Source organism: Haliotis cracherodii, unplaced genomic scaffold (assembly GCF_022045235.1).
Source record: "Haliotis cracherodii isolate W230 unplaced genomic scaffold, xgHalCrac1.p SCAF_2, whole genome shotgun sequence".
NCBI classification, from domain to species: Eukaryota; Metazoa; Mollusca; class Gastropoda; order Lepetellida; family Haliotidae; genus Haliotis; species Haliotis cracherodii.
The window spans coordinates 63,615,962-63,638,391 of record NW_027266275.1 but is presented as its reverse complement, the minus strand read 5'-3'; the positions used below and the strand labels follow the sequence as shown (position 1 = coordinate 63,638,391).

The 22,430-nt window shown below is 39.3% G+C and overlaps 2 protein-coding genes across 2 annotated transcripts in view; one reads left to right on the top strand and one right to left on the bottom strand.

Moving 5' to 3' along the window:
• Nucleotides 1-6,332, bottom strand: part of LOC139468342 (dynein beta chain, ciliary-like) — a 36,800-nt gene extending 30,468 nt beyond the window's left edge. Inside the window, exons 1-7 of the mRNA XM_071250248.1 lie at nucleotides 5,832-6,332; nucleotides 5,103-5,296; nucleotides 4,775-4,961; nucleotides 3,865-3,964; nucleotides 3,317-3,528; nucleotides 1,451-1,684; nucleotides 210-494 (exon numbers count right to left, since the gene is read on the bottom strand). Of these exons, the coding sequence (XP_071106349.1) occupies nucleotides 210-494; nucleotides 1,451-1,684; nucleotides 3,317-3,528; nucleotides 3,865-3,964; nucleotides 4,775-4,961; nucleotides 5,103-5,296; nucleotides 5,832-6,188 (1,569 nt within the window). The 5' untranslated portion in view covers nucleotides 6,189-6,332. The remainder of the gene's footprint in view (nucleotides 1-209; nucleotides 495-1,450; nucleotides 1,685-3,316; nucleotides 3,529-3,864; nucleotides 3,965-4,774; nucleotides 4,962-5,102; nucleotides 5,297-5,831) is intronic.
• A 284-nt stretch (nucleotides 6,333-6,616) lies between these two features.
• Nucleotides 6,617-18,347, top strand: LOC139469404 (CDP-diacylglycerol--glycerol-3-phosphate 3-phosphatidyltransferase, mitochondrial-like). Its single transcript, XM_071251569.1, has 9 exons — nucleotides 6,617-6,684; nucleotides 7,659-7,869; nucleotides 10,381-10,458; nucleotides 11,959-12,248; nucleotides 13,082-13,263; nucleotides 13,629-13,987; nucleotides 14,656-14,881; nucleotides 15,648-15,730; nucleotides 18,209-18,347. Exons 1-9 carry the CDS (start codon nucleotides 6,617-6,619, stop codon nucleotides 18,326-18,328), a joined length of 1,617 nt encoding a protein of 538 aa, XP_071107670.1. The 3' UTR covers nucleotides 18,329-18,347.
• Nucleotides 18,348-22,430: the final 4,083 nt, after the last annotated feature.

Below are 22,430 nucleotides of genomic sequence, written 5' to 3'. Positions count from 1 at the left end.
TATATCTTGCAATAGAAAACAGCTAATACCAACAAACAAACCCAGAATTACACCCCTAACACAGGAAAAAGTGGATTTATTAAAATTATTGAAGATCTGCGACCCGTTCCACAAAGCGAAAACAGCTAATACCAACAAACAAACACCAAATTATAAGAAAACTAAGAATATGTATATAAATTGTTGCATATTCATAGAAAACAAATTACCTTGAAGATGGCCTCCAGTCCTGAGCAGTCATCATATGCTTGACAAATTATGGTTGCTAGTCTTCTGTCAAAGTCTCCAATTTTCTCTAAGAAACTGTTGTAGTCGTCAAGGAATTCCTGACTGTTGGGGTCAAGACAGTCGTAGGAGCGGTCAGAGAACACCTTATACACTTCATTGAACTCTTCAAAGATCTGCACAACCTGAGCACTGAGTGACTTCCCCTTGATGCCGCCAAGCTCAATCTTCTCAAGTTTCATCATTTCCAAGGCGGTTTCCATGAGTTCCTGGAAGAATCAACACAGTAAGCATATGAGAAACAAAAGTGATGTGTATGGAAGGAGTGCCGATGTTCTAAAAACATAACACAAACAAATGAATCAAAACATCAAGATGGTCTACAAATAAAAAACGTATATACAGTAAACAACGGTTATAACGAACTCAAAGGGACCACTAATTTCATGTGTTATAAAATCATATACACGTATACAACATATATATACAGCAAGGGCCAGGACCCCACAAAAGTTTGTTATATCCGTCAGTTCGTTATAAGTTGTTCGTTATAAACACAGTTTACTGTACTGTTAAAATGAAATGTTAATTTTGTATTTGTTTGTTTTGTTAGTTGTGTTATGCTGCACCCAGCAATATTCCAGCTGTATGGCGACATATAAATAACTGAGTTTGGGCCAGACAATTATGTGATTGATATAATGAGCACCATTCCAAGATGACCGGGTTACAATGACATGCATATTAACCAAATCACTGAATGTACCACCTGATCCATTTAGTCACCTCTTATAACAAGCATAGGTTGCTGGGAGGTGAGGTGAAATGGGGTTTAACGTCGCGTCCAAGATTATTGCACTTACAGCGACGTGCATGTATGTGTTTGTGGCTGCTTGTACTAGTCCGGGCTGATGCTGATTTATAGCACTAGCTCACTGAGATACCATGCCGCAGTTTAACATGAATACCCCACTCAGACACAGTATACTGACTCCGAGCCGACCAGTCCTTGTTCTAGCCCCTTAATGCCCAGTGCCAGACAGGGTAACAACAAGTACCATCTTTTAACGTCTTTTGGTATGACGCGGCCGGGGATCGAACCCCGGCCTTCCGCTCTCCAGACGGACGCTCTACCACTAGACCACGGAGGCGGTCGGTTGCTGGGGACCTACTCTAACCTTAAAAAACCCATAGGGCTACTTTTTTGTTGTAACATCAGTGTTACCTTGATAGTTTCCACTCGGTCAGCAAATTTGTCAAATCTTGCAAAGACAAGTTGTGGAGCAAACTCCCACTCTCTTGGTTCTTCCCCCTCTGGGAAGTAGGTCTTCAGTTTGTCCTTGTGTTCTTCATATGTGCTGCGGAAACTCTGCAGAACTTTACTTGCTTTGCAGACCTTCTCAACTGTCTCCTCAACCTCCCCCTTGAACAGCTCAGAAGGTTCCAGGAAGTTTTTGGCCTGAAACACAATGTGTTGACATTTCACCTCACTGTCCAGCCTGGTGTGTCTGATGGAATTCATGGAAAATTTAAGATTGCTGTGCTGTAAATTGCAAAGAACAGTGAAGAAGAAAGAGTGGTTTATTTCATGATAACACATTGTTCTATCACCAGGTCATTTCTGGAGAATCGAACATGCACTTGCAACTTGATGACATATATTGGACACAGTATTTTGGAGAAGGAAGTCTCTAGTGAGTTGTTCACCATAGATGTAGCTGGGCAAAGCAGATAAACACAATTGCCGAAAAATCGCATCCAAAAGTGGGAGAGATTATGACAATCGGTATTTGGAGAAAAGGTACAGGTAATTGACGTGAGGATTGTGAGAATATGCGGGAAATACCCACAGTGCATAAAATGGACTTGTCCCACATTACCAAGGTCAGATTCTATTGAGGGAGTCATCATTATTTAAATACTGGCAAATATTTTTAAAGCTTGTACATTTTATCATCATCCTTAAAGAGAGTGTACATAATGTTGATATCTCATATACAAACTAAACCCGATGAGTGGGAGTAAAATAAAACACTGCAGGGAGAATAAACCACTTGGGGCTGCGCCCCTCATTGTTTATTCAACCTGCAGTGTTTTATTTTACGATAAACAATTGTCGTCTATTTCTTCATTAGTCTGAATTTTTGCAACAATAGTCCTTCAACTTTAATTTTGAGAATAAAACAAAATGCCTTAACTGACATCATATATGTAACCAAGTATTGGAAATTGACTCCCAGCACGCGGGGCCTGTAAATTGTAATCAGATGTCCCTAAATTCATTCTTCTTATTAGACAAGACTTTGGTTGGTTTACAGATTCTGCTGATTGATGAGACAAGCTTAATTAACGGCACCATCCTCAGAGTCTTTATTTTGTTTCTCACCCACCAACTTGCTTGTTTCATACCAAAACTCAAAGAAATAGAAAAAAAAGACTGGCTTTACACACCAACAATTTGTTGCCGAAACCAAACACAAGGTATCAATTCAATGATAAGGAAGTATGTATACAATGATGCAAGTCACTGTGCTGGCAATCATTCAAACTTTTCACAATTCAAAAGGTGCCAGCATATTCTGTTGGCACTGTTCCAAGTAAAGTGACATTTGTACAAAACCACTTGGCATATGGCCAAACGTTGCACAATCCAGTCTTTCAAATGCCTTTTTCTATAGCGATCATGGGGACAGATTTCTGTTCAGTCTTTGTATTGAAATTTAATCCAATGACTGAGTGGCATAACTGATTACAGGCTCGGGGGTAGAAACAAACATTTTAGTCTACTAGTCCTTATAATGATAACATATAGCAAAACCCTTAAAAAAGGCAAATTTCTACTAGTCCTCATGATACCTTAACTATTGGCCAGTTTGGAAAGGGCAACAGGACGAGTGACAATTTCTAACGCTGCAGGCTGCAAACTTCCCATGCTCTGCACTGTCATTACCTTATTTACATATTAAGCACCCAAAAGCTGGTCAAAACAAAAACTCTCTATAAATAATTGTGAACAATTATTTTCACTGAATCTCAAATGCTTATCTCTTTCATGAGATAATATTCACAGCAACATTTCTCATGAACCTACCAGCTCAATCTCCATGTTGCATATCTCCTGCAGGAGTACAATGATCCTGGCTGGAGTATTGTAGTACTTGGAGTTGGCCCACACGAGACACGTGGTGTGGAAGAGAGGGGCCAGCATGGGGATGCTCTCATCAAACTCAGCCTGCTCCAGGTCCTCAAAGTAATGTCTCAGAGGCTTCAGGTACAGGTTGATGTCTTGTGCCTCAGTCAGAGCTGAATATGATTAATGCAGATTAGTTTCAAGAAACTTAACATCAAACACAGTAATCTATTTCCATTTCGTTTGTCTGTTTGTTGTTTAACGCCACACTTAGTAATATTCTAGCTATATGACGGTGGTCTGTAAATAATCAAGTCTGGACCAGACAATCCAGTGATTGACATCATGAGCATCAATCCACGCAATTGGGTTCGATGACATGCATCAACCAAGTCAGCTAGCCTGACCACCCGATCCCGTTAGTCGCCTCTTACGACAAACATAGTTACTATTTTCAATAAACATCAATAAATAATTTAACTAATTTGTTGAATGAAAATAATACATACCTGCCACAACATCCCTGAAAATGTTCTTGAAGGAAGGGAAGTAACTGCTGTTTGTTCTTTCAAGCAATTCAGCCATCTTTCTCACCTTAGGATCCCTCAGCTGCAACAATTACAAAATCATTTTAATTATATGTTTCAAAAGCCCATAATATATTAAAGTGAGATTTGTTCATAGACGCTGACCATTTCATTCCATTACAAGGAAATGAGTTTCAATCTAATTTTAACATTACACTAAAAATAACAGTCATGTGTCAACTTTTTAGGATTAAACACATTAAATTGCGAAAACGAATTATTACATTTTTATTATTTTATAAATGAATATTGACTGTCAACTGTTGTGACTGATAGGATTACAGGTATGGTGTATTTCATCAAGTAAACATGGTAAAGTTTGTTTGTTTGTTGTTTAACGCCAGACTCAGCAATATTCAAGCTATATGATGGCGGTCTGTAAAATAATCGAGTCTAGACCAGACAATCCAGTGATTGACATCATGAGCATCAATCCACGCAATTGGGATCGATGACATGTATCAACCAAGTCAGCGATCCTGACCACCTGATCCCGTTAGTAGCCTTTTACGACAAGCATAGTCGCCTTTTGAGGCAAGTGTGGGTTGCTGAAGACCTATTCTACCCCAGAATCTTCACGGGTCTCATTGTAAAGAAGAGGTGCCCTTGTACAAACCAATCTTAGCGCTAAGGTGATTGTAACTCCCATAGACTTACGACAGTCGTAGCGCTAAGGTTTTGTACAACGGCACTAAGAACACATAGTAACTTTCTTCATCTGTCAGTACTTAGGAACAATACAGGTGATAGGCAGATGGGGTTGAAAGTCTGATCATGTATTACTGCCTAATGTTACATCAACATTTATTATTTCAAATGAATAAACAATTACCTGTTCATAGATACACTCAAGGTTTGTGGCCTTGTTCTTCCAGAAGTCTAGTTCCACAAATGGTGTTGGGTCAAGTCCTTCCAAAAGAGGCTGAGCGGAATCCCTCTTGAGAACATCTCGGATTTGATGTGTCCACTCAATTATCACAGATTCAATAGCATGGACTAGGTTTCTGTCATAAGTGTCCCTGAAATAGGCCATTTGTATGCAAATAAAGAAAACGTCAACAAGGTTCTGATATATTATTCATATCAAAATATATACATTTAATTGGTGCTCTTGTCCTATGAAAACATACATATTAATATATGAAAACAAAAATAATCACTTTTCATCTTCAACTGTTGCCTCTTCCACTCTCTCAGCTCCAACCGGCAGTGGTAGCAATGTCTTGCCTTTGGCTTGTCCTGACACAACATACACATTGCTCTTGAGGCTGTGTACATGGCGGGTGACATCATGGGAAACAACCTTTGGCCAGTGGTCGTGGTTTCGTTCATTGGACAACAGTGGCACGAGAACCTGAAATATAGATTTGAATTGCGTGTTTTATTAGATTGTTTTAAATGCCAGTTCCTGTCACATTTTCTTACAGTGGCCTACCTTTAGAAATCAGCACTACAAAAGTTCATAAACACAATACTCTATGACAATACCCTATGACATAAATTGTAAAATTTTGTTTCATAACACACTTGTGAATCAATGCCCTGTGACATCAGCCTAGCAACAGAGTTGCAGGGGTCATCAACTGTGCATAAGCTCCTCTCAGTGATCTATCATCTCTACATGCAACATCACTGAATAAGCCCTGCATTGTTGAGAGTTTTTAATATTTGTTTACGAAATACAGCCTGCTGCGGCACATCTTATAACAAGCGCTACTTTATGAAAGCACTTTTATTTTCAATATATTTCATATTTTGGTTTCAATTTAATCTTGACAGGTGCCCTTTTCCCCTAATGGTGACAATGATGGTGTCAGTCGAAAGAAAAATTGGCCAGAATTTTTCTTTAGCAAAGAATTACATTTATGGGGTAAAACGAAATAACATACCTCATCCACAAATGCTGACAACTGATCCAGAGGTGAAAGTGCAAGATCACCATATAATAACGCTGTTCTCAGTGGTGTGTCCTTTTGGATTGGCTCCCTCGCTTTTTTCACAAAGTAACAGGCTTTCCCTTTGGGACTTAATGGCCATTCAAACCCAACAGAAAGTGTCCCAGAGCTGCTCAAAGATATAATAAGTGATGCAAGATCTGGTTTTTCAAAGTAGTCTAGAAACTGTTGCTTCACTTCGTCGATGTTATACATTTTCATCCATTTATCAGGCTTCAGTTTCATAGTTTTCAAAACATAGTCCGCTATGAATTCGACACGAGTGTCGTTGAGTTCAAGCTCGCTTGCCATGATTGCAAATTGTCTGGTTAAAGCCTCGCTGATTTATATAGAGGCGACTTCAAGCTAACAAGGATCCATCGATATGCCAGTTTTAACTCCTTGCCTCGCCTCTTGTATCGCAGAGCGTTCCCAGACAGGACGTTGTTGACAGGAATGGCGGCCAAGCTGAGTTGCTATGGCAAGTTGCTATGCCACGTCCTTGGTTACTGCCTCGTTTCTGAGACACGGTTTCGTAGAAAATAAGAAACGGAAAATACAAAGGATTATTAGTATTAATAAAGATTGTTTACCGGGGAAAAAACCCTGAAAAACTAAGTAATTCAATGTGGAAAACGTCCCATAGTGCATTACATTATATATACACGTTAAATACTACATACACAAGTTAATATTCCGTTGTTGTTTCCAATTGATATTTTACATAAACCTATATCAACATGGCGGAAAAACATGCCTTTCGTCTGCTGTTGACTTGGAAAAATAGACATTATAACGCAGTTTCAAGGTTCATGGTTGCTTTTATGTTAAAGTTGAACGTAGAGTCAAGCGATGATGATTCTGATTCTAAAAACAAGTAATAAATTTTGCCACCGTTATTAGGTCGCTCATATTTCTTGCATTAACGTTTGATTTGTGGGCGAACATTTCCTAAGACTTGAAAACTGTCCAATATATTATAGGGAAATGGTACAAATGTTAATCAAACATGGGTGTATGATCTAGTCCTCCCTGGCAGTCTCAAACACTGGAAACATTTTGATGGAGATTAGTCAAAGCATTTTACATAAAGTACAATTCTAATAGCTGCTATTTTGTTCAAGTTGTCACCTTGACCTAGCTGCGAAGTGTGTAGATAAATATTTCTCTATCGATATGTGAAAAAATGTTGTAGGTCATAGTAAACTACTTTATTCCAGATTTATGTTTTATGGTTGCTTTAGGGATGTCACGATTCACCGGTACATAGATATATTGATAATCATGATAATAGTCTTAAACAAACAATACAAAATACAATATCGTTCCAACCGTGGACCTATTCATTCATATTTACTTACATGGGGTGCACATCTGAGGTATAGGGATATAGGGAATAGGGATTTCGCTATTGTATTTAATAATAGAAACTACTTATGTTGCCACGCCAGTTTTATCTGGAGTAAAATTACTGATTGAAAGCACTTAAGCAGGAATTTTTATTTCAAAATTGAGACCAGATATTCAGAAAGTTTTGAAACTGTTTAATATTGTTTATTGTTATGAAATATAAAAATTAAGGGCAAAATTACCACGAACAACAAACAAAATTTGCACTGCTACCGCTTTATGAAGTGGTTATCTGAATATCAACAGTCATTTTTCTATTTATATTTATAATATTATCTACAAAATGCAGGGTTATGAATTGTTTTGGTTAGAAAATGTTGCTTGGTTTTCTATTTTTAGATATCTTAAAGGTATTCAAATGTATTTATTCAGGTTTGCAACAACATATCAGTGCAACAATAGCCATACAGGAGTCAGTGACCCTTTGCAACGCACAGCACGAGCAACTCACAGACAGTGTTCTACAAGACCACATGTGTTTGACTATTTTGGGTGGATGGGCAAGTTCACCCCTTGTTACAGGGTGAAAGGCGATCAGGTTTTGGTCATCACTGAACCAACACAGTTCTATGAAGTTCTGAAGGTGAATCTTTCACTATATGTGTTTCTGGAGGGTATGTTGCAAAATTATTATCGCTGCATATTACTGATGGTTATCTAGAAATATTTTCTGAAGTTTCCATGAGAAATTATATTCCCACAAAAAGACACTATGTAAAAGCCAGAGCAATGAAAAATTCATGTAATGATCATGACTCTATATGACCAACTGCTACACTATGTGTTTCTGTATGTTTTGTTTGTTTGATGTTTAATGCTGCACTCAGGAATATACCAGCTATATGACAGCAGTCAGTAAATAATCGAGTCTGGACCAGACAATACAGTGATTGACATCATGAGCATCGATCCATGCAATTGTGTTATGATGACATGCATCAGCCAAGTCCAGGAACCTGACCACCCTTTAGTCACCTTTTACGGCAAGCATGGGTTGCTGAAGACCTATTCTACCCCAGATCTTCACTGATCTGTTCCTGTATGAGGCAGAGTAGGTACTGCAAGCAGGCTGGTTACATTGTTAGTTTATTTTGTGTTAAATTAATTTTTTGATAATCATTACTTTGAAGTTGACGGATGACAAAGTAGACACATTTATGGATAATAACTTCTTTATTTACTGTAAAGGCGATGTTTCGGTATAGATCCTTATGCCATTGTCATGCAAAGAAGACACAATTAATGGATAACAACTTCTTTTATTACTGTGAAGGCAATGTTTAGGTACAGATCCTTATACCGTTGTCAAGCTTGAAGAAGTTGTTTTCCATAAATTGTGTCTACTTAGTCATCTGTCGACTTCTAACTAATGCCTATCAAACAATCCTTGTACTGTCAAGTCTTGTTAATCCGAAACTCAATCCGACAATCAGCTTTATCCGACACAAATGATGGGAACCAATTAAATCAGTGCTATTTAGACCTGTTAGTCCGACAGTCTCACACTCCGCTTCCAACACACCTAATTTGCAATTAATTTCTGAAATCACTCTTAATTCAGTCTTGTTAAATCGACTAAGTGATCAGTGTACTCCGTGGTCATCTGCCCGCTAGAACACTGTATCAGTATTTTTAATCAGCCATGCAGTCAGTAACAGTAGTTTTGTGTTAAACTTTAGAGGTTACATGATTAGAAAACATATTCCGCTAACAATGTAACACAACAGTATAAATATTTCCTATTTTTATTACAACATGTTTGAATCGTTATGTATCATATAGTTGTCCAATTTTCGATCACGAATGTCGATACTACCTAATTTCGTTTATCCGACATACTCATTAATCAGACATAATCATATGCAACCAACAATGTCGGATTAACGGGACTTGACTGTATAAGGATCTCTACCTAAACGTCGTCTTTACAGTACATAAAGAAGTTGTTATCCATAAATTATCTCCACTTTGTCATCTGTCAGCATCTAAGTAATGCCTCTCAAACAACTTAAATAATTTATTATCAAGCAAGGCTGAAAAATGAACATGGTACAGAATGCATATAGCAGGTGGAAGATTTACAGTAACAACAACTGCCAACATGAGAGAGATTAACATAAGTAGGGTAAATAATGACAACAGAAGGATAATGCTGTGACAACATGATGGACAGAGAACACATAATGAGGCAGCCACTTAAACAGGATTAAGTGTACATAGGTGGGGTGAATATTGCTTAATGAGTTCATAGTAGGCGATGGGATGAAATAGCCTTGGTCTATGTTGATTGATGGCTTGTGACGACAAATGTGGTCTGCTTCTGTTAGTTTTCTTTTAATGAAGTCATGGAGGTTGTTGGAGAGGATTTGGATGTTTTCCTTTGATATGTGATTGGGGCAGTTGCTGATATCGTCCAATATGGCTGATTTACTGTTGATGGAGCAGGATGTTTCAATGACGAAGGATTGTCCACAGTTACAGTCTCATGATTATTTTTCCCCAATTATTGTTCAAGACATACACATATTACACCCAAGTACATTATTTGTTCAGCCAAAACAGGTAGAAATTGTGTAGCATACTTCATGTCCATGGCAAAACCATAATGGATTCTAATTAATGTTGTGTGGAGACAAATGTTTTTTGTGAGCTATTCGACAATCATAATGTCCAGGATAAAGTTATGAATATATATTTTATTATTTCCCCTTTCAAAGAAAAAAGACAATCACATTTTCCATCCTCTCTAATGAAGAAGTGCCAGTGCCCAGTTTGTTCACATGCTGCTGAAACTGCAACCACGGATAAATGGAGAATGCAAATGAGGAGAATATTTGGCTTGTGGGTTCTCTGCTAGGATTCCAGGCCAGCAGAGGTCTTCAGTACCCCATGCTTGTCATAAGAACCCCAAAGTACCCCAATATTGGTGACTGTTGCCCATCCTATCAACCACTGGTTGACTTGTCCAGAAACATTGTCTGCTGGCTGCCATGATGTGGCTGTGCTTAATGTTGCTATCTGGCATACAACCACATTCACTCCTGTACCTACTTTCCTGCCCATTTAGTTCATGCTAGATGTTGTTTTTTTCCAGATCAAAGCAAGGAAAGCCAGAAAAAGGATAACAATAGCATCACTCTATCTTGGAACTGGTCAGCTAGAACATGACCTTGTAAGTAGTTTTCATGAAAGTACAATAAGCACACAAATAACATCAAGCTCCCCACTGTGATAGGCGGACACAGCCATGCTTGGGGTTACACTCACATCTGACTGACCATTATGTTTATAAACATGTAATGACTGCTGTGACGCCGAATACTCTTACCCCAGATTCAGTATTTTCTTTGTTTGTCGATTTGAATTTCTGTTTCATTACAACTATCATGTAATTGGTATAGTAAGAATGTAAGGGAGAAGTTGGTTGATTTTCAATTCACCTGCAATCTCGAACCAATCTGATCAAACAAACAAAAGGTTAAATTTGTCTGGGAAATACGGTCAGTCATAAACCTTTTCAAAATTCACTATGATGGAGTTCCCAAAGACATGAACAAAAGTATAATCGTGACTACATTTGGGGTTAGAGGGCAGATTCCAAGATTCTTGTAATGGCCTCACCCACACTGGTGGCATCAATGTTACTGAGAGTGTAACGAAGGTGTCACATGCTGAGAAGGAGCTTGAAATAACATGATTAAGGATAAATGTACTAATATGTGGTCAGTTAACTTGCATCTAGATTCAGATTCGTGAATATTTGTTTATTCACCTTACATGTCTTAACATCTGGGAATTGCTTACCAATCATTGATCTGTCATCTTTAAATTGTCATCATGTGTTGTTTGTAAGTCTGTCCATACGTAAACTTGACACTGTAACACGTTGAATGTCTTCTTCTTGTGATTACCTTGAGTCATGCCAAAATCCTTGTCTCCAAAACCACTGGACATTTTGTTTTGTTTATTTGTCTTACAACCTTCTTTGACCCGTGAAGATCCGGGGTAGAATAGGTCTTCAGCAACCCATGCTTGCCGTAAAAGGCGACTATGCTTGTCGTAAAAGGCGACTAACAGGAATTGCATGGATCGATGCTCATGATGTCAATCACTGTATTGTCTTGTCCAGACTCGATTATTTTACAGACCGCCGTCATATAGCTGGAATATTGCTGAGTGCGGCGTCAAACAACAAACAAACAAATACAACCTTCTTTGTTAAATATGGCATGATAAACTACATGTGAACTATGGTGCCAACTGCAGAGTTGCGTCCCTTGGGCAAGTGAGAAACTTTTGATCATGGGTTCGAATCTCGGTTCACAACAATTATGTTTCTAGGTGACTGCCGTCATATAGCTGGAATATTGCTGAGTGCGGCGTTCAACAACAAACAAACAAACATGTTTCTAGGTTGGTCATCACCATACCCGTGGTTGTGGGTTTCACCAAAGTGGTAAACATCTGAGACCTGCATCACTTCAGGCTTACCTCCCACATTAAGCTGACACGCTGTGGTATACTGTTCAGAGCGGCGTTAAACCAAACTCACTAACTAAGTGATATGAATGAATCGGGTCATCTTTAACTTTCTTTGAGTGGTATGTTACCATGTACATGATGTATTACATTGAAAGGGAGTAATGTCAGAAGAAACTGCCAATGTTTCCAGGTTGGTTGTGTCAGAGAGGCATGTGAAAATGCCAGGAAAGATGGAAATTGTGACATGAAGGTGAACATACTGTTGGACTACACCCGAGGGTCACGGGGGAAGACTGCCAGTTCGAGAACTATGTTACAGTCGCTTCTAAAAGACTTCCCTTCCAGTATGGACGTATCATTATACCACACTCCAGATCTGAGGGGCTTGCTGAAACGAGTAGTGCCGGAAAGATTTAACGAAACCATTGGATTGACCCACCTAAAAGTGTACCTGTTTGATGACAGTGTTATCATTAGCGGGTATGTTATAGTTCACAGGGTATAGTTACTATTAAGACCTTTTGAAGTATGTGAAAGGCTTGTTTATTATGTTTGATTGATTAACAAACCATTTGTTGTCATGTTAACGCTAAGTGATATGGCAGTCTGTTTACATGACTTGGATGATTGTGTGTCATCATGCCCCTATGACTTGGATGACTGTGTCATCATGCCCCTATGATTGGATGATTGTGTGTCATCATGCCCCTATGACTTGGATGATTGTGTGTCATCATGCCCTATGACTTGGATGATTGTGTGTCATCATGCCCTATGACTTGGATGATTGTGTGTCATCATGCCCTATGACTTGGATGACTGTGTCATCATGCCCCTATGATTGGATGATTGTGTGTCATCATGCCCCTATGACTTGGATGATTGTGTGTCACCATGCCCTATGACTTGGATGATTGTGTGTCACCATGCCCCTATGACTTGGATGATTGTGTGTCATCATGCCCTATGACTTGGATGATTGTGTGTCATCATGCCCTATGACTTGGGTGATTGTTTGTCATCATGCCCCTATGACTTGGATGATTGTGTGTCGTCATGCCCTATGACTTGGATGATTGTGTGTCATCATGCCCCTATGTCTTTACAGGTTTCTGTGGTATGGTTTGAATAATTCTGACTGAAACTTGAAACAACATTCACAGCATGACTTAAGTATAGTGTTCCAGGCTAGTGCCCCAACACTCCTCCTTTGGTATCTTGCTTGGATTAATACTCAGAGCACAAACTGCATTGACAATGGTATGAGTTCCTTTCAGCTCTTTTGATAAAGAAGAACGCAAATCTAATTTCAGGGCAAATCTGAGTGACAACTACTTCACCAATAGACAAGACAGATATGTGTTGTTCAATGACAGTAAGTCTCTAGCAGACTTCTTTGACAATCTGGTGAAGACAGTGGGCAACTTTTCCTTGAAGATGAAGCATGACAACACCCTAACACTTCCAGATGATGAATCTGTACATCCATTTACAGGTGAGGCCTCTATATCTGCACAATCACAGCTGACCTAAGTCTGATGGTGAAATGTTAGTCATGTGTTTAACAGACAGTATGATGGACATCTGTTTAAAAGGGTAACCATGGTAACTGTAATCTAGTTTTAAAGCAATCCAAAAGTTTGATGTCAGATCAAAATCTAAATTCCTTATGTTAGCTGGGGTGGATAGCATGCTTGTAAAATGTTTTTATTTATGTCATAATTTTTTCTTTATTTTGGGGGGTGGGGGGGCTCAAATACTTACAAAGCTGCTACCATCACCCAGTGGTAAGTGCAGTATGTCATCAGCAGCCATCATAATCATTCACTGTTGTATCATGCATCGGTTTTCTGGTTCCAGATAAAGATGATGGTAGTAGATTTAAGAGGAGAGCACGGAAACAAATTCAAAATGTGCTTACTTCAGCAATGGAAGAAACATGGAATATGGAAGATGAAAGTCGTAGTAGTGATCGCACACATAGTGAGGACAGTGAAGACAGTTCATCTGGCTATGACACATTGGTGTACCCACTGATACAGATGGGGCCGTTTGGGATCACACATGATGAGAACATCACTTTGAAATTGTTCCGATCTGCATCTCAAGGAGATGAGATTCTCCTTGCCTCTGGCTACTTCAACCTGACCGATCACTACATGAATGTAATTCTGCAGGAGTCGTATGCCAAGTATGGCATTCTAATGGCATCACCAGAGGTACATCATCAATTTAATGTTTGCACAAGTCTTAAAAAAAGCTTTAATATTGATAATGTTGTCTTGAAAAGGTCTCAAGAATCCATGATTATCTTTGTCTTGACATTTGCAGTCATTATGTTGTCATATATACTCAGAGCTGACACTGACATATTGTGCTGTCATGAACTCAGTCTGTGCTGACTCTGACATTATAAGTTGTAGCTGGGTCACAAGGGGTACATGAGGTTTTATGTCCTGCGTTAGGTTTTATATATATGGGTTATTATATATAAAACCTAACAAGGGATGCATAAAATCACATGTACCCCTAGTGATCCTTCTACAAGAAATTAACTTACCGACATGTTTTAATGTGACATTGTAAAAGAATTAACAGAAATTTAAAATTGATAGAAAACAGCAGTTTGATTGAGCTGAGGTTAACTTGTGGTATGTCAAGTGACTTCCATTGACATTCCATTCCATTGAAAAGCGTCCGGCTTTTTGCTTTGAAGCGTGGTATAAGATTATTAAACTCCAAGGCGGATTACACCGTATTCTTTCAAGATCACATGGACCAATCAGATGTCATCATTCTGTCCTCGAGGTATGATAAATTATGTTGTCATGTACTGTCTGTGCTTACACTGACATATTTGCTTTCATTTCAAACCCTTTGTGCAAAGGTGAATGGTTTCTTCGGTGCCAAGGGGATTGCTGGATCTATTCCGACAGCATATGTGCACATAGCCAACCAGTTCTTCAAGAGCTTGGTTTGGTATGGTCAGACACGGAGAATCCAGATGTTCGAGTACTTCCGAGACAAGTGGACCTTCCATGTGAAAGGCTTGTGGTATTACCTTCCTGGAGAGAGCCTCCCCAGCCTCACCTTCATTGGCTCTCCAAACTTTGGTAGGCTACTTTATCATCCTGAAACGGTACATCGGTGCACCGGTGCATCTTGAGTTTTCATGTGACAATACAATATACAATACATTTTTCTCTGTATTGATACAAGACATATACTTGCTGAAACATATTACTTACAACTCGTTTAATGACCCCTGGTGTTTTGGTCAGTCAGATAGATCAAAATGTGTTGTAATTAGCATTTCCAGTTCATTAATACTAAAAATAGCCCTTGCGAACATGTGTCTATAGATAGCTTTTCCTTTAGAAGCTGCTCGGAAATATTGATTGTCAAGAAGTTTCCATGCAATTTGACGTAAATGTGTATCGGGATACGTATTGTTTTATGACCTATGTATCGTGATACGTATCGTATCGTTTCACCCCTCCTACTTTAACATAAGGAACCTGGCAGTTTCTTGAACATGAAATTTAGTTATAAGACTTTGATTAGTTTGTGGCCTTCTTTTACAAAAAAAACCCCATTGCATTTGAAACTTTGATAGGATGTCACATCTTAGAAATATGAACTCAAATCAATTTGTATACCATTCTGACAATGTGTACCTAATTGTCACACAATGATGTATCACTCAAATTAATCACATAACTTATGAACTTGCATATAATATTCATGTTCAAATCATGTCAATCACATGGTGTACAGGATCTATCAAGATGAACTGTAATCATGTACACCTCAAGTTCAATGAGTTTGAAAGACCCTGTCCCCCAATTGTCTGTTGTCACTGTGTTCTGTGTGCTGCAGGGTACAGGTCAGTGTATCGAGACCTAGAGTGTCAGCTGGCTGTTGTCACGGAGAACAAACACTTGCGGGAACAGCTACGTGAGGTGAGTGGTGGATTGCAATATTTTACTTCCCGATACAAGTATCGTTCAAAGTCGCACACTAAATAACAAATATTTGTTTCATACCTTAAATGTTTACTTTAATGTTCCAAATCCTTATTAGTAGTGAAAAATAGTAGTGAAAAGGTAAATATTTTCATCCATTGTGCCATACTTGACACTGCCAGCTGTAAATCGTCAGTGTGCTAGGTATTTTGATTATCCTGTCTATGAAAAACATGGTTTACGCACCACAGATAAGAGCACATACAAGTATCGTGATACGTATCGGATGGCACAGTTGGTGTATCATCCCAGCCTTAGTATAAGATGGGTTACATATCAGACATCATCTGTACAGCATGGCAAGGCTTTCCATTAGCTGCTACCAAATCTGTTGTTTCAAAAATAAAAATGCTAGCAGTACAGTTAGGCCACAAGGAATTATTCAGAAGTTTAAACTTATATTGACCAATATTGATATATTTGATATCAAAAGACACCGGATAAGCTTCTCTATGTACCAGTGATGGCATGTGATCCTATACACAGCACACAGCTCACAAATCAGGTGAAGTTAAACAACATTGGTCGCGGAGAGTCCTTGGATGGGTGACTTCGTTTCGGCATTTCGGCTCCTGAGAGTTTCTAGGGCTTCGTTCCTGCCCCACACTGAAGCACATGTAACTCATGTGGCGTCTCCTTGGGCAAGTGACTTTGTTCAAAATGTGCCTCTGTTCACCCAGCAGTGAGTGGGTACCCGGTGGGATGAGCTATCAAGGTGGTTGTTAGCCATCTTGCACCTGACAGTCAGCTTGAGTTGTATACTCCCCAAGGAGCTGAAAATGATTGTTGAGTGTACACTGATCCAGTGACCAGGGTAATAATAACGCTTTGAGCATGCCCCTGAGTTGTGTGGAAATATGCACGATATAATGGCCCATTTTTTTTATTATTGTTGTTATTAATTATTATTAATTATCCTTAATTATCATTCATTATCATTAATTATTATAAATTATTATTAATCATAGTTAATCCTACTTTGTAGAGGTAATTCAGTCTATCATGTTGAAATTGACTGATATTTTGAAACACAAGGCCTGCTGCTACTTCTTACACTAACCTAAGTGGAGTAGGTTCTTATGATGTCACGGGACATTGGAGTGCACAGTTGGCAACTCACCAACTTTGTACATACCTTTACCCCACTACGCAGTGTCCAATTACCTGCACAGGAATCTCGTTACTTCCAGTTGTATGGGCAGGGCAAGTTGTCATGGTTGCATTCACGCTATTTAACATTAGCCACAGATAGTATGAAACATTACACACAGAGAGTATTAAACATGCTTGTATAACACTAGTTACCTAGCCCTGCAACTTTTGTGAATGTTCTTTGTGTGTATTTCTTAATAAGCATCTTGATTAAATAATTTGCTTGCTGCTGTTTAAAGGCAAAATCTGATCTGACAGTCAATATTCATTGGTTCATGGCAGAGTTCATGCTGTTGTCAAGATACTATAGTTCAATTGCATGCAATAATATTAATGTGTATTTATAAAAACTGCATCAAATTTATCCGTTGAAGCAAGCTAAAAGTCCTCCTGGGATGCACATGTTGCCTTATTATGAGGCAGTAGAAGGGTTACAATCACATTACCGTCTTATTCTACCAGGTACCGTTCATACTGGGTAAGACCCGTGAAGATCCGGGGTAGAATAGGTCTTCAGCAACCCATGCTTGCCGTAAAAGGCGACTATGCTTGTCGTAAAAGGCAACTAACGGGATCGGGTGGTCAGGCTCGCTGACTTGGTTGATACATGTCAATGATCCCAATTGCGTGGATCGATGCTCATTATGTCGATCACTGGATTGTCTGGTCCAGACTCTATTATTTTACAGACCGCCGTCATATAGCTGGAATATTGCTAAGTGCGGCATTAACCAAAAAAACAAAAACAAACAAATCATACTGGGTAAACAGAGGCACATCTCCATCGAAGTCTCTTGCCTAAGGAGACACCAAATGTGACATGTGCTTCAGTGTGGGTCAGAGGCAAAGCCCTAGGCACTCTCAAGACTTAAGCTTGGAAAACATGGTCACCCTCCTACCTACTTGTTTAAATGTTCTTCATTTGTATCGAGTGTGCTGTACATAGGACCATATTTGTTTGTTTGTTGTTTAACGTCGCACTCAGCAGTATTCCATCTATATGATGGTAGTCTGTAAATATTGGAGCCTGGACCAGACAATCCAGTGGTTGATATCATGAGCATCATGACATGTATCAACCAAGTCAGTGAGCTTGATCACCTGATCCTGTAAGTCGCCCCTTACAACATGCATAGTCACCTATTATGAGGAGCATGGGATGCTGAAGACCTACTCTACCCCAGATCTTCACAGGTCACACAGGTCAGACAGGACCATGTGCCACCACTAATGTCATAATCTTGTTTCCCTTGTACTTTTCAGGAGCATGTCAGACTGTACCAATCCTCGAACCTAGTGACCTCAGATCTCTTCAAGCGGAAAGACAGACATGTGCCAATGTGGGCCAAGGCAGTGACAACTATCATAAAGAATTTCTTCTAGACATTAATTACTGTGAATATATGGGATGTGGCAATACATATTTTGTACATTGATTATTTTTGCAATTAAAACATAAAAACTGTGAACTGAATTATTTCTGTGCATGTTTGCATACTGCCTTAATCTAATTGAAGCCAACTTAAGATGACTGGAGGTTCTACTACACCAAATCAGTACCAGTTTGGAGAGTGCGGTTTTCGTAGGGAGCCTTCAGTACAGATCGAGAGATATCTGCAGGCTGTGATTGGAGGATATTCTGTAAGATTTTTATGTCTTTCAAATGTACATCCATCCAGTTAGTAAAACTGACCATGTTTTTCTATATTTAGTACTGTCTTTTTCAACATGATGACTTATGCTGAATGTGACCACAGTTATTTTCAAGTAGGTGACATTTGGTGCGAAACTGGGAGTGTTGTGTTTAGCTTCCGGTACTCGGAAAAGGAGCTGACTAAGCTAGTCATTTTTTATTTTTTATTGCTGTTCTAAGGCCGCACTGTGCACACAGGTACAGGTAATAGCTGTTGAATGCTTAGTTATTTTAAAAAAAAATATAACGTTACGATAGAAGACTATGGGAAAATATTTGGTTGTGTGTAACCTGGAGGCTGGTGCCATTTAAACACTGAATGTGTGCATGTATTTCATATTGTATAATCAAAGACTACTGTTACTGGTTGACCAGGTGATCAGGAGGATGTTTTTGCAAATTGGTGTGTTGGATCACGGACCTCTATGAGTCTGTGGTTGCATATAAAGCTTGTATTGTGGCGGCATGTGTGACTCAGCCAGGCACAACAGGGGCTGGGTTGACGCTTGAAGATAGTCCTACCGGTATGTCTCTGAAACTACAGTACAATCAAAAGGTCATCACAGTCAGATGAACAAGATTGGTGAGCTATGCTGAACAGTATTGAGACAAAACAAAAGAGAGGTGATTTCTATCATTGAAATATTTTCCCTAGATGCAAACGGCAGGGAGCAACAATCATCCACTGCCTTCTTGCTTCCAGGTCCAGCTAAAACAGCCATCACAGGTAGATTTACTTGCTGCACACACACAAAAACGTATATGGGCATACAATGGAACTAACATGACATCATCATTCAAAGAAGCACAATAATACAGTTACACCTAGAACACCTAGAACTGGTTCTCAGGCAATGGCTTTTGAAAATATAGTTTGGTGTTTTGTTTGTTTTGGCTTGGTTGGGGGGGGGGGGGGGGTTTAGGGGTTGTTAAAACTATTATGTTTCCAAATAAACAGTTGTGAAACCAAATAAACCATTGTTTACAAGCAACCTAGGAAAAGACCTCCCTACATATTCCTTGAGGAGTAACATACCTGAATACAGAATTTGACTACCATTGTACTTGGAATTTAAGGATTTTTTGGTTTGTTTGTTTTGAATGGAAACAAAAACCAAACATGCGGGAAACTTTATGATGTGCTGGTGGTGCCTGAGAATCGAGACTATTCATTTATTTAGCAGTAACAAAATGGATACTTGCACAACGAGGTACAAAACATTCTCATGGTCGGCTGGATACAGCGGGATATCAGCAATTGTTAACGGATCACAATGACTCATTCATACACTCTGGAAAACATACTCGGTAAATCTTGCTAGTTCATTGGTAATTATGTTCTAATGCCCAGAACTAATATGGTTTAAGCGTGAGGGGGAGATTCTTGATCTTGTAATCTGTTTCCGTCTTAGTTGTGACCACATCTACAATAAAGTATATTAATACAGTATACTTACAAGCTACCATATAATTACTCAGGTGTATGTGAATGGTCACAACACGTAGGTAGGGTGGGGGGGCACGGGTGGCCCAGTCGTCTTAGGCGCCGCAATTTGGAGTGCAGAGTTGCGTCCCTTGGGCACGTCAGAAATCTATGATTGTGGGTTCGAATCCAGGTTCTCCCCGATTATGTTTCTAGGTTTGTCAGCACCATACCTGTGCTCGTGGGTTTCACCGAAGTGGTAAACGTCTAAGACCTGCATCACTTCGGGCTTTCCTCCCTCATGAAGCTGACATGCCGTGATATAACTGGAATAATGTTAAAAGCGGCGTTAAACCCAACTCACTCACTCACTCACTCACGTACATACGTAGGGGTAGGTAAACGTCATAAATAAATAGCTGTTACCCTTCCACCAACAGAATCATATATGGTAAGGGGTCTTATTTTAGACATTGGAAGTTGGAAAATCTATAATGAAACATGTGGCACGTATTAATAGGACTGAATACCCGATCAAGAAAATGGGTAGCCATGTTGAAGGGCAGGACATATATAATTATGGACAGTAAGTCCTAAGTACCCCAGATGAATGTATTATGGTATCATTATGTTTGTATTGCCTTCACAACTGGTTGGTTGGTTGGTTGGTTAGCAGGCAGCAATATTCCAGCTAGCATCCTGTTGACAATCGTGTCTGGACCAGATAATCCAGTGATTGTCACACCACTGGCAAGTTATGATGTCATACAATTAAACAAGCAAGTCACCCACCCGAAATGGGCTTTACACATTGCATGTGGGGAATCGAAACCGTGTCTTCAGCCTGATGAGTGAACGCTTTAACCACTGGGCTTAGTAGGCTACCCCACCGTTTCTGTAAAGGAGTCTCCCTGATCAGCACCCGGAGTTGATTGGTGTTTAACACGGAAATCACCTATAAACCAGCTATATACAACAGTGGACAGTAAATAATAAAATCTAGGCCAATTTATCCACAATGAGCCTGATGACCACCCGATTCGGTATTGTCGCCTCTTACGCCACAAGTCCAACAATAATTCTAACCTAGTCTGTTTTATATATAATAGGGTTTTCTCTGCCGAAAGAATCTTTGGGCAAGCAATTGTAGCATTATACGACCAACGTAACTACGACTATGATCACGTTAATGGAGTCTGTTTAAGGCACTCCGACATACGTGAGATCACTCACAAACCCAATATGATATGGTGGAGATCGTAGATGTGTATCACGTTTGTGAATCCAATAAGCATCCTCCGGGATTCGAACCCACGATCAGCAATTCGTAGCCTATACAGCTAAGGGACGCAACTCTGCAGCGGCTTAGATCTCTGCTCCAACCGCGCCACACAATCATGGATGAAACGAATGCCATTACAGACTCCCAGTGTTTGACATGACTGGATGATATTTTGTTTAGGTTTGTTTGTATGTTGTTTTACGCAGCACTTAGAGCAAAATTCCAGCAATATATGACGGCGGCCTGTAAATAATCAAGTCTGCGGCAGGCAATTCAGTGATTGATATTCTGAAAAATTAACGATCCACGCTGTGTGGGTGCGATGACGCGCTATCAATCAAGTCGCCGTGCCTGACCACCCCACTCATTAAGTCACCCCGCATAGGTTTCTGGAGACCAATTCTAACCCGGAATCCCCACAGGGAGACAAGCATGACGAGAGAGTTTATTCGTATATGTGGCCAAAATACCAAAAGTACATGTTTAAATTAAAGCGTAAATGTTACAATTACTACACCTTAATATACGCTGTACAAGTAACAAAAACATAATATTTGTTCACAAACGAACTGTTCTTTTGCGAAATAATTGAAACAAAAATAGAGATAGCGTAAATAGGAGACTTTCATAACCTTTTTATAAGAAGGCGTCATTTCAAAGTACTAGGGTAAATATTTCATTCTTATTTTACTTTATTCCGGGCAAATCTTTAAGGCGTGATGTTCGTCTCCTGTAACATGGTTACATTATAAGCATGTTGTTGTTGTTTTTCTTTTTCGGGGGTTTGTAGAAATCTTGTAGCTCTGATATGCAAATCATAACAATAAATCTAAATTTTGTAATGATCGGAGTAAGTTTAATGGTGTTATTGCTACCAGATATCTCTCTGGCGTGATTTGAAGCTTGAAATCCGAATAGGACTCCCTAATATCGATGTACCACTCGTGTTGGTAAATGTCTTTACATATCTGTTTAAACAGACACCGGGATAGATCTTTATTTTCGACATCGTGGGAAATCCAGACTTGTCTAAATCCAGACTGGAATAGGATAGTTCGCACAAATGAAACCCAATTAATATCTCCAA

What these genes read in the sequence shown, in the direction of transcription:
- LOC139469404 (XM_071251569.1), top strand. Translation starts at nt 6,617, where the DNA reads ATGGCGGAAAAACATGCCTTTCGTCTGCTGTTGACTTGGAAAAATAGA. An exon ending in AGTTCTATGAAGTTCTGAAG is followed by an intron (nt 7,870 to 10,380) that starts GTGAATCTTTCA and finishes GTTTTTTTCCAG; the next exon opens with ATCAAAGCAAGGAAAGCCAG. An exon ending in GACAGTGTTATCATTAGCGG is followed by an intron (nt 12,249 to 13,081) that starts GTATGTTATAGT and finishes ATCTAATTTCAG; the next exon opens with GGCAAATCTGAGTGACAACT.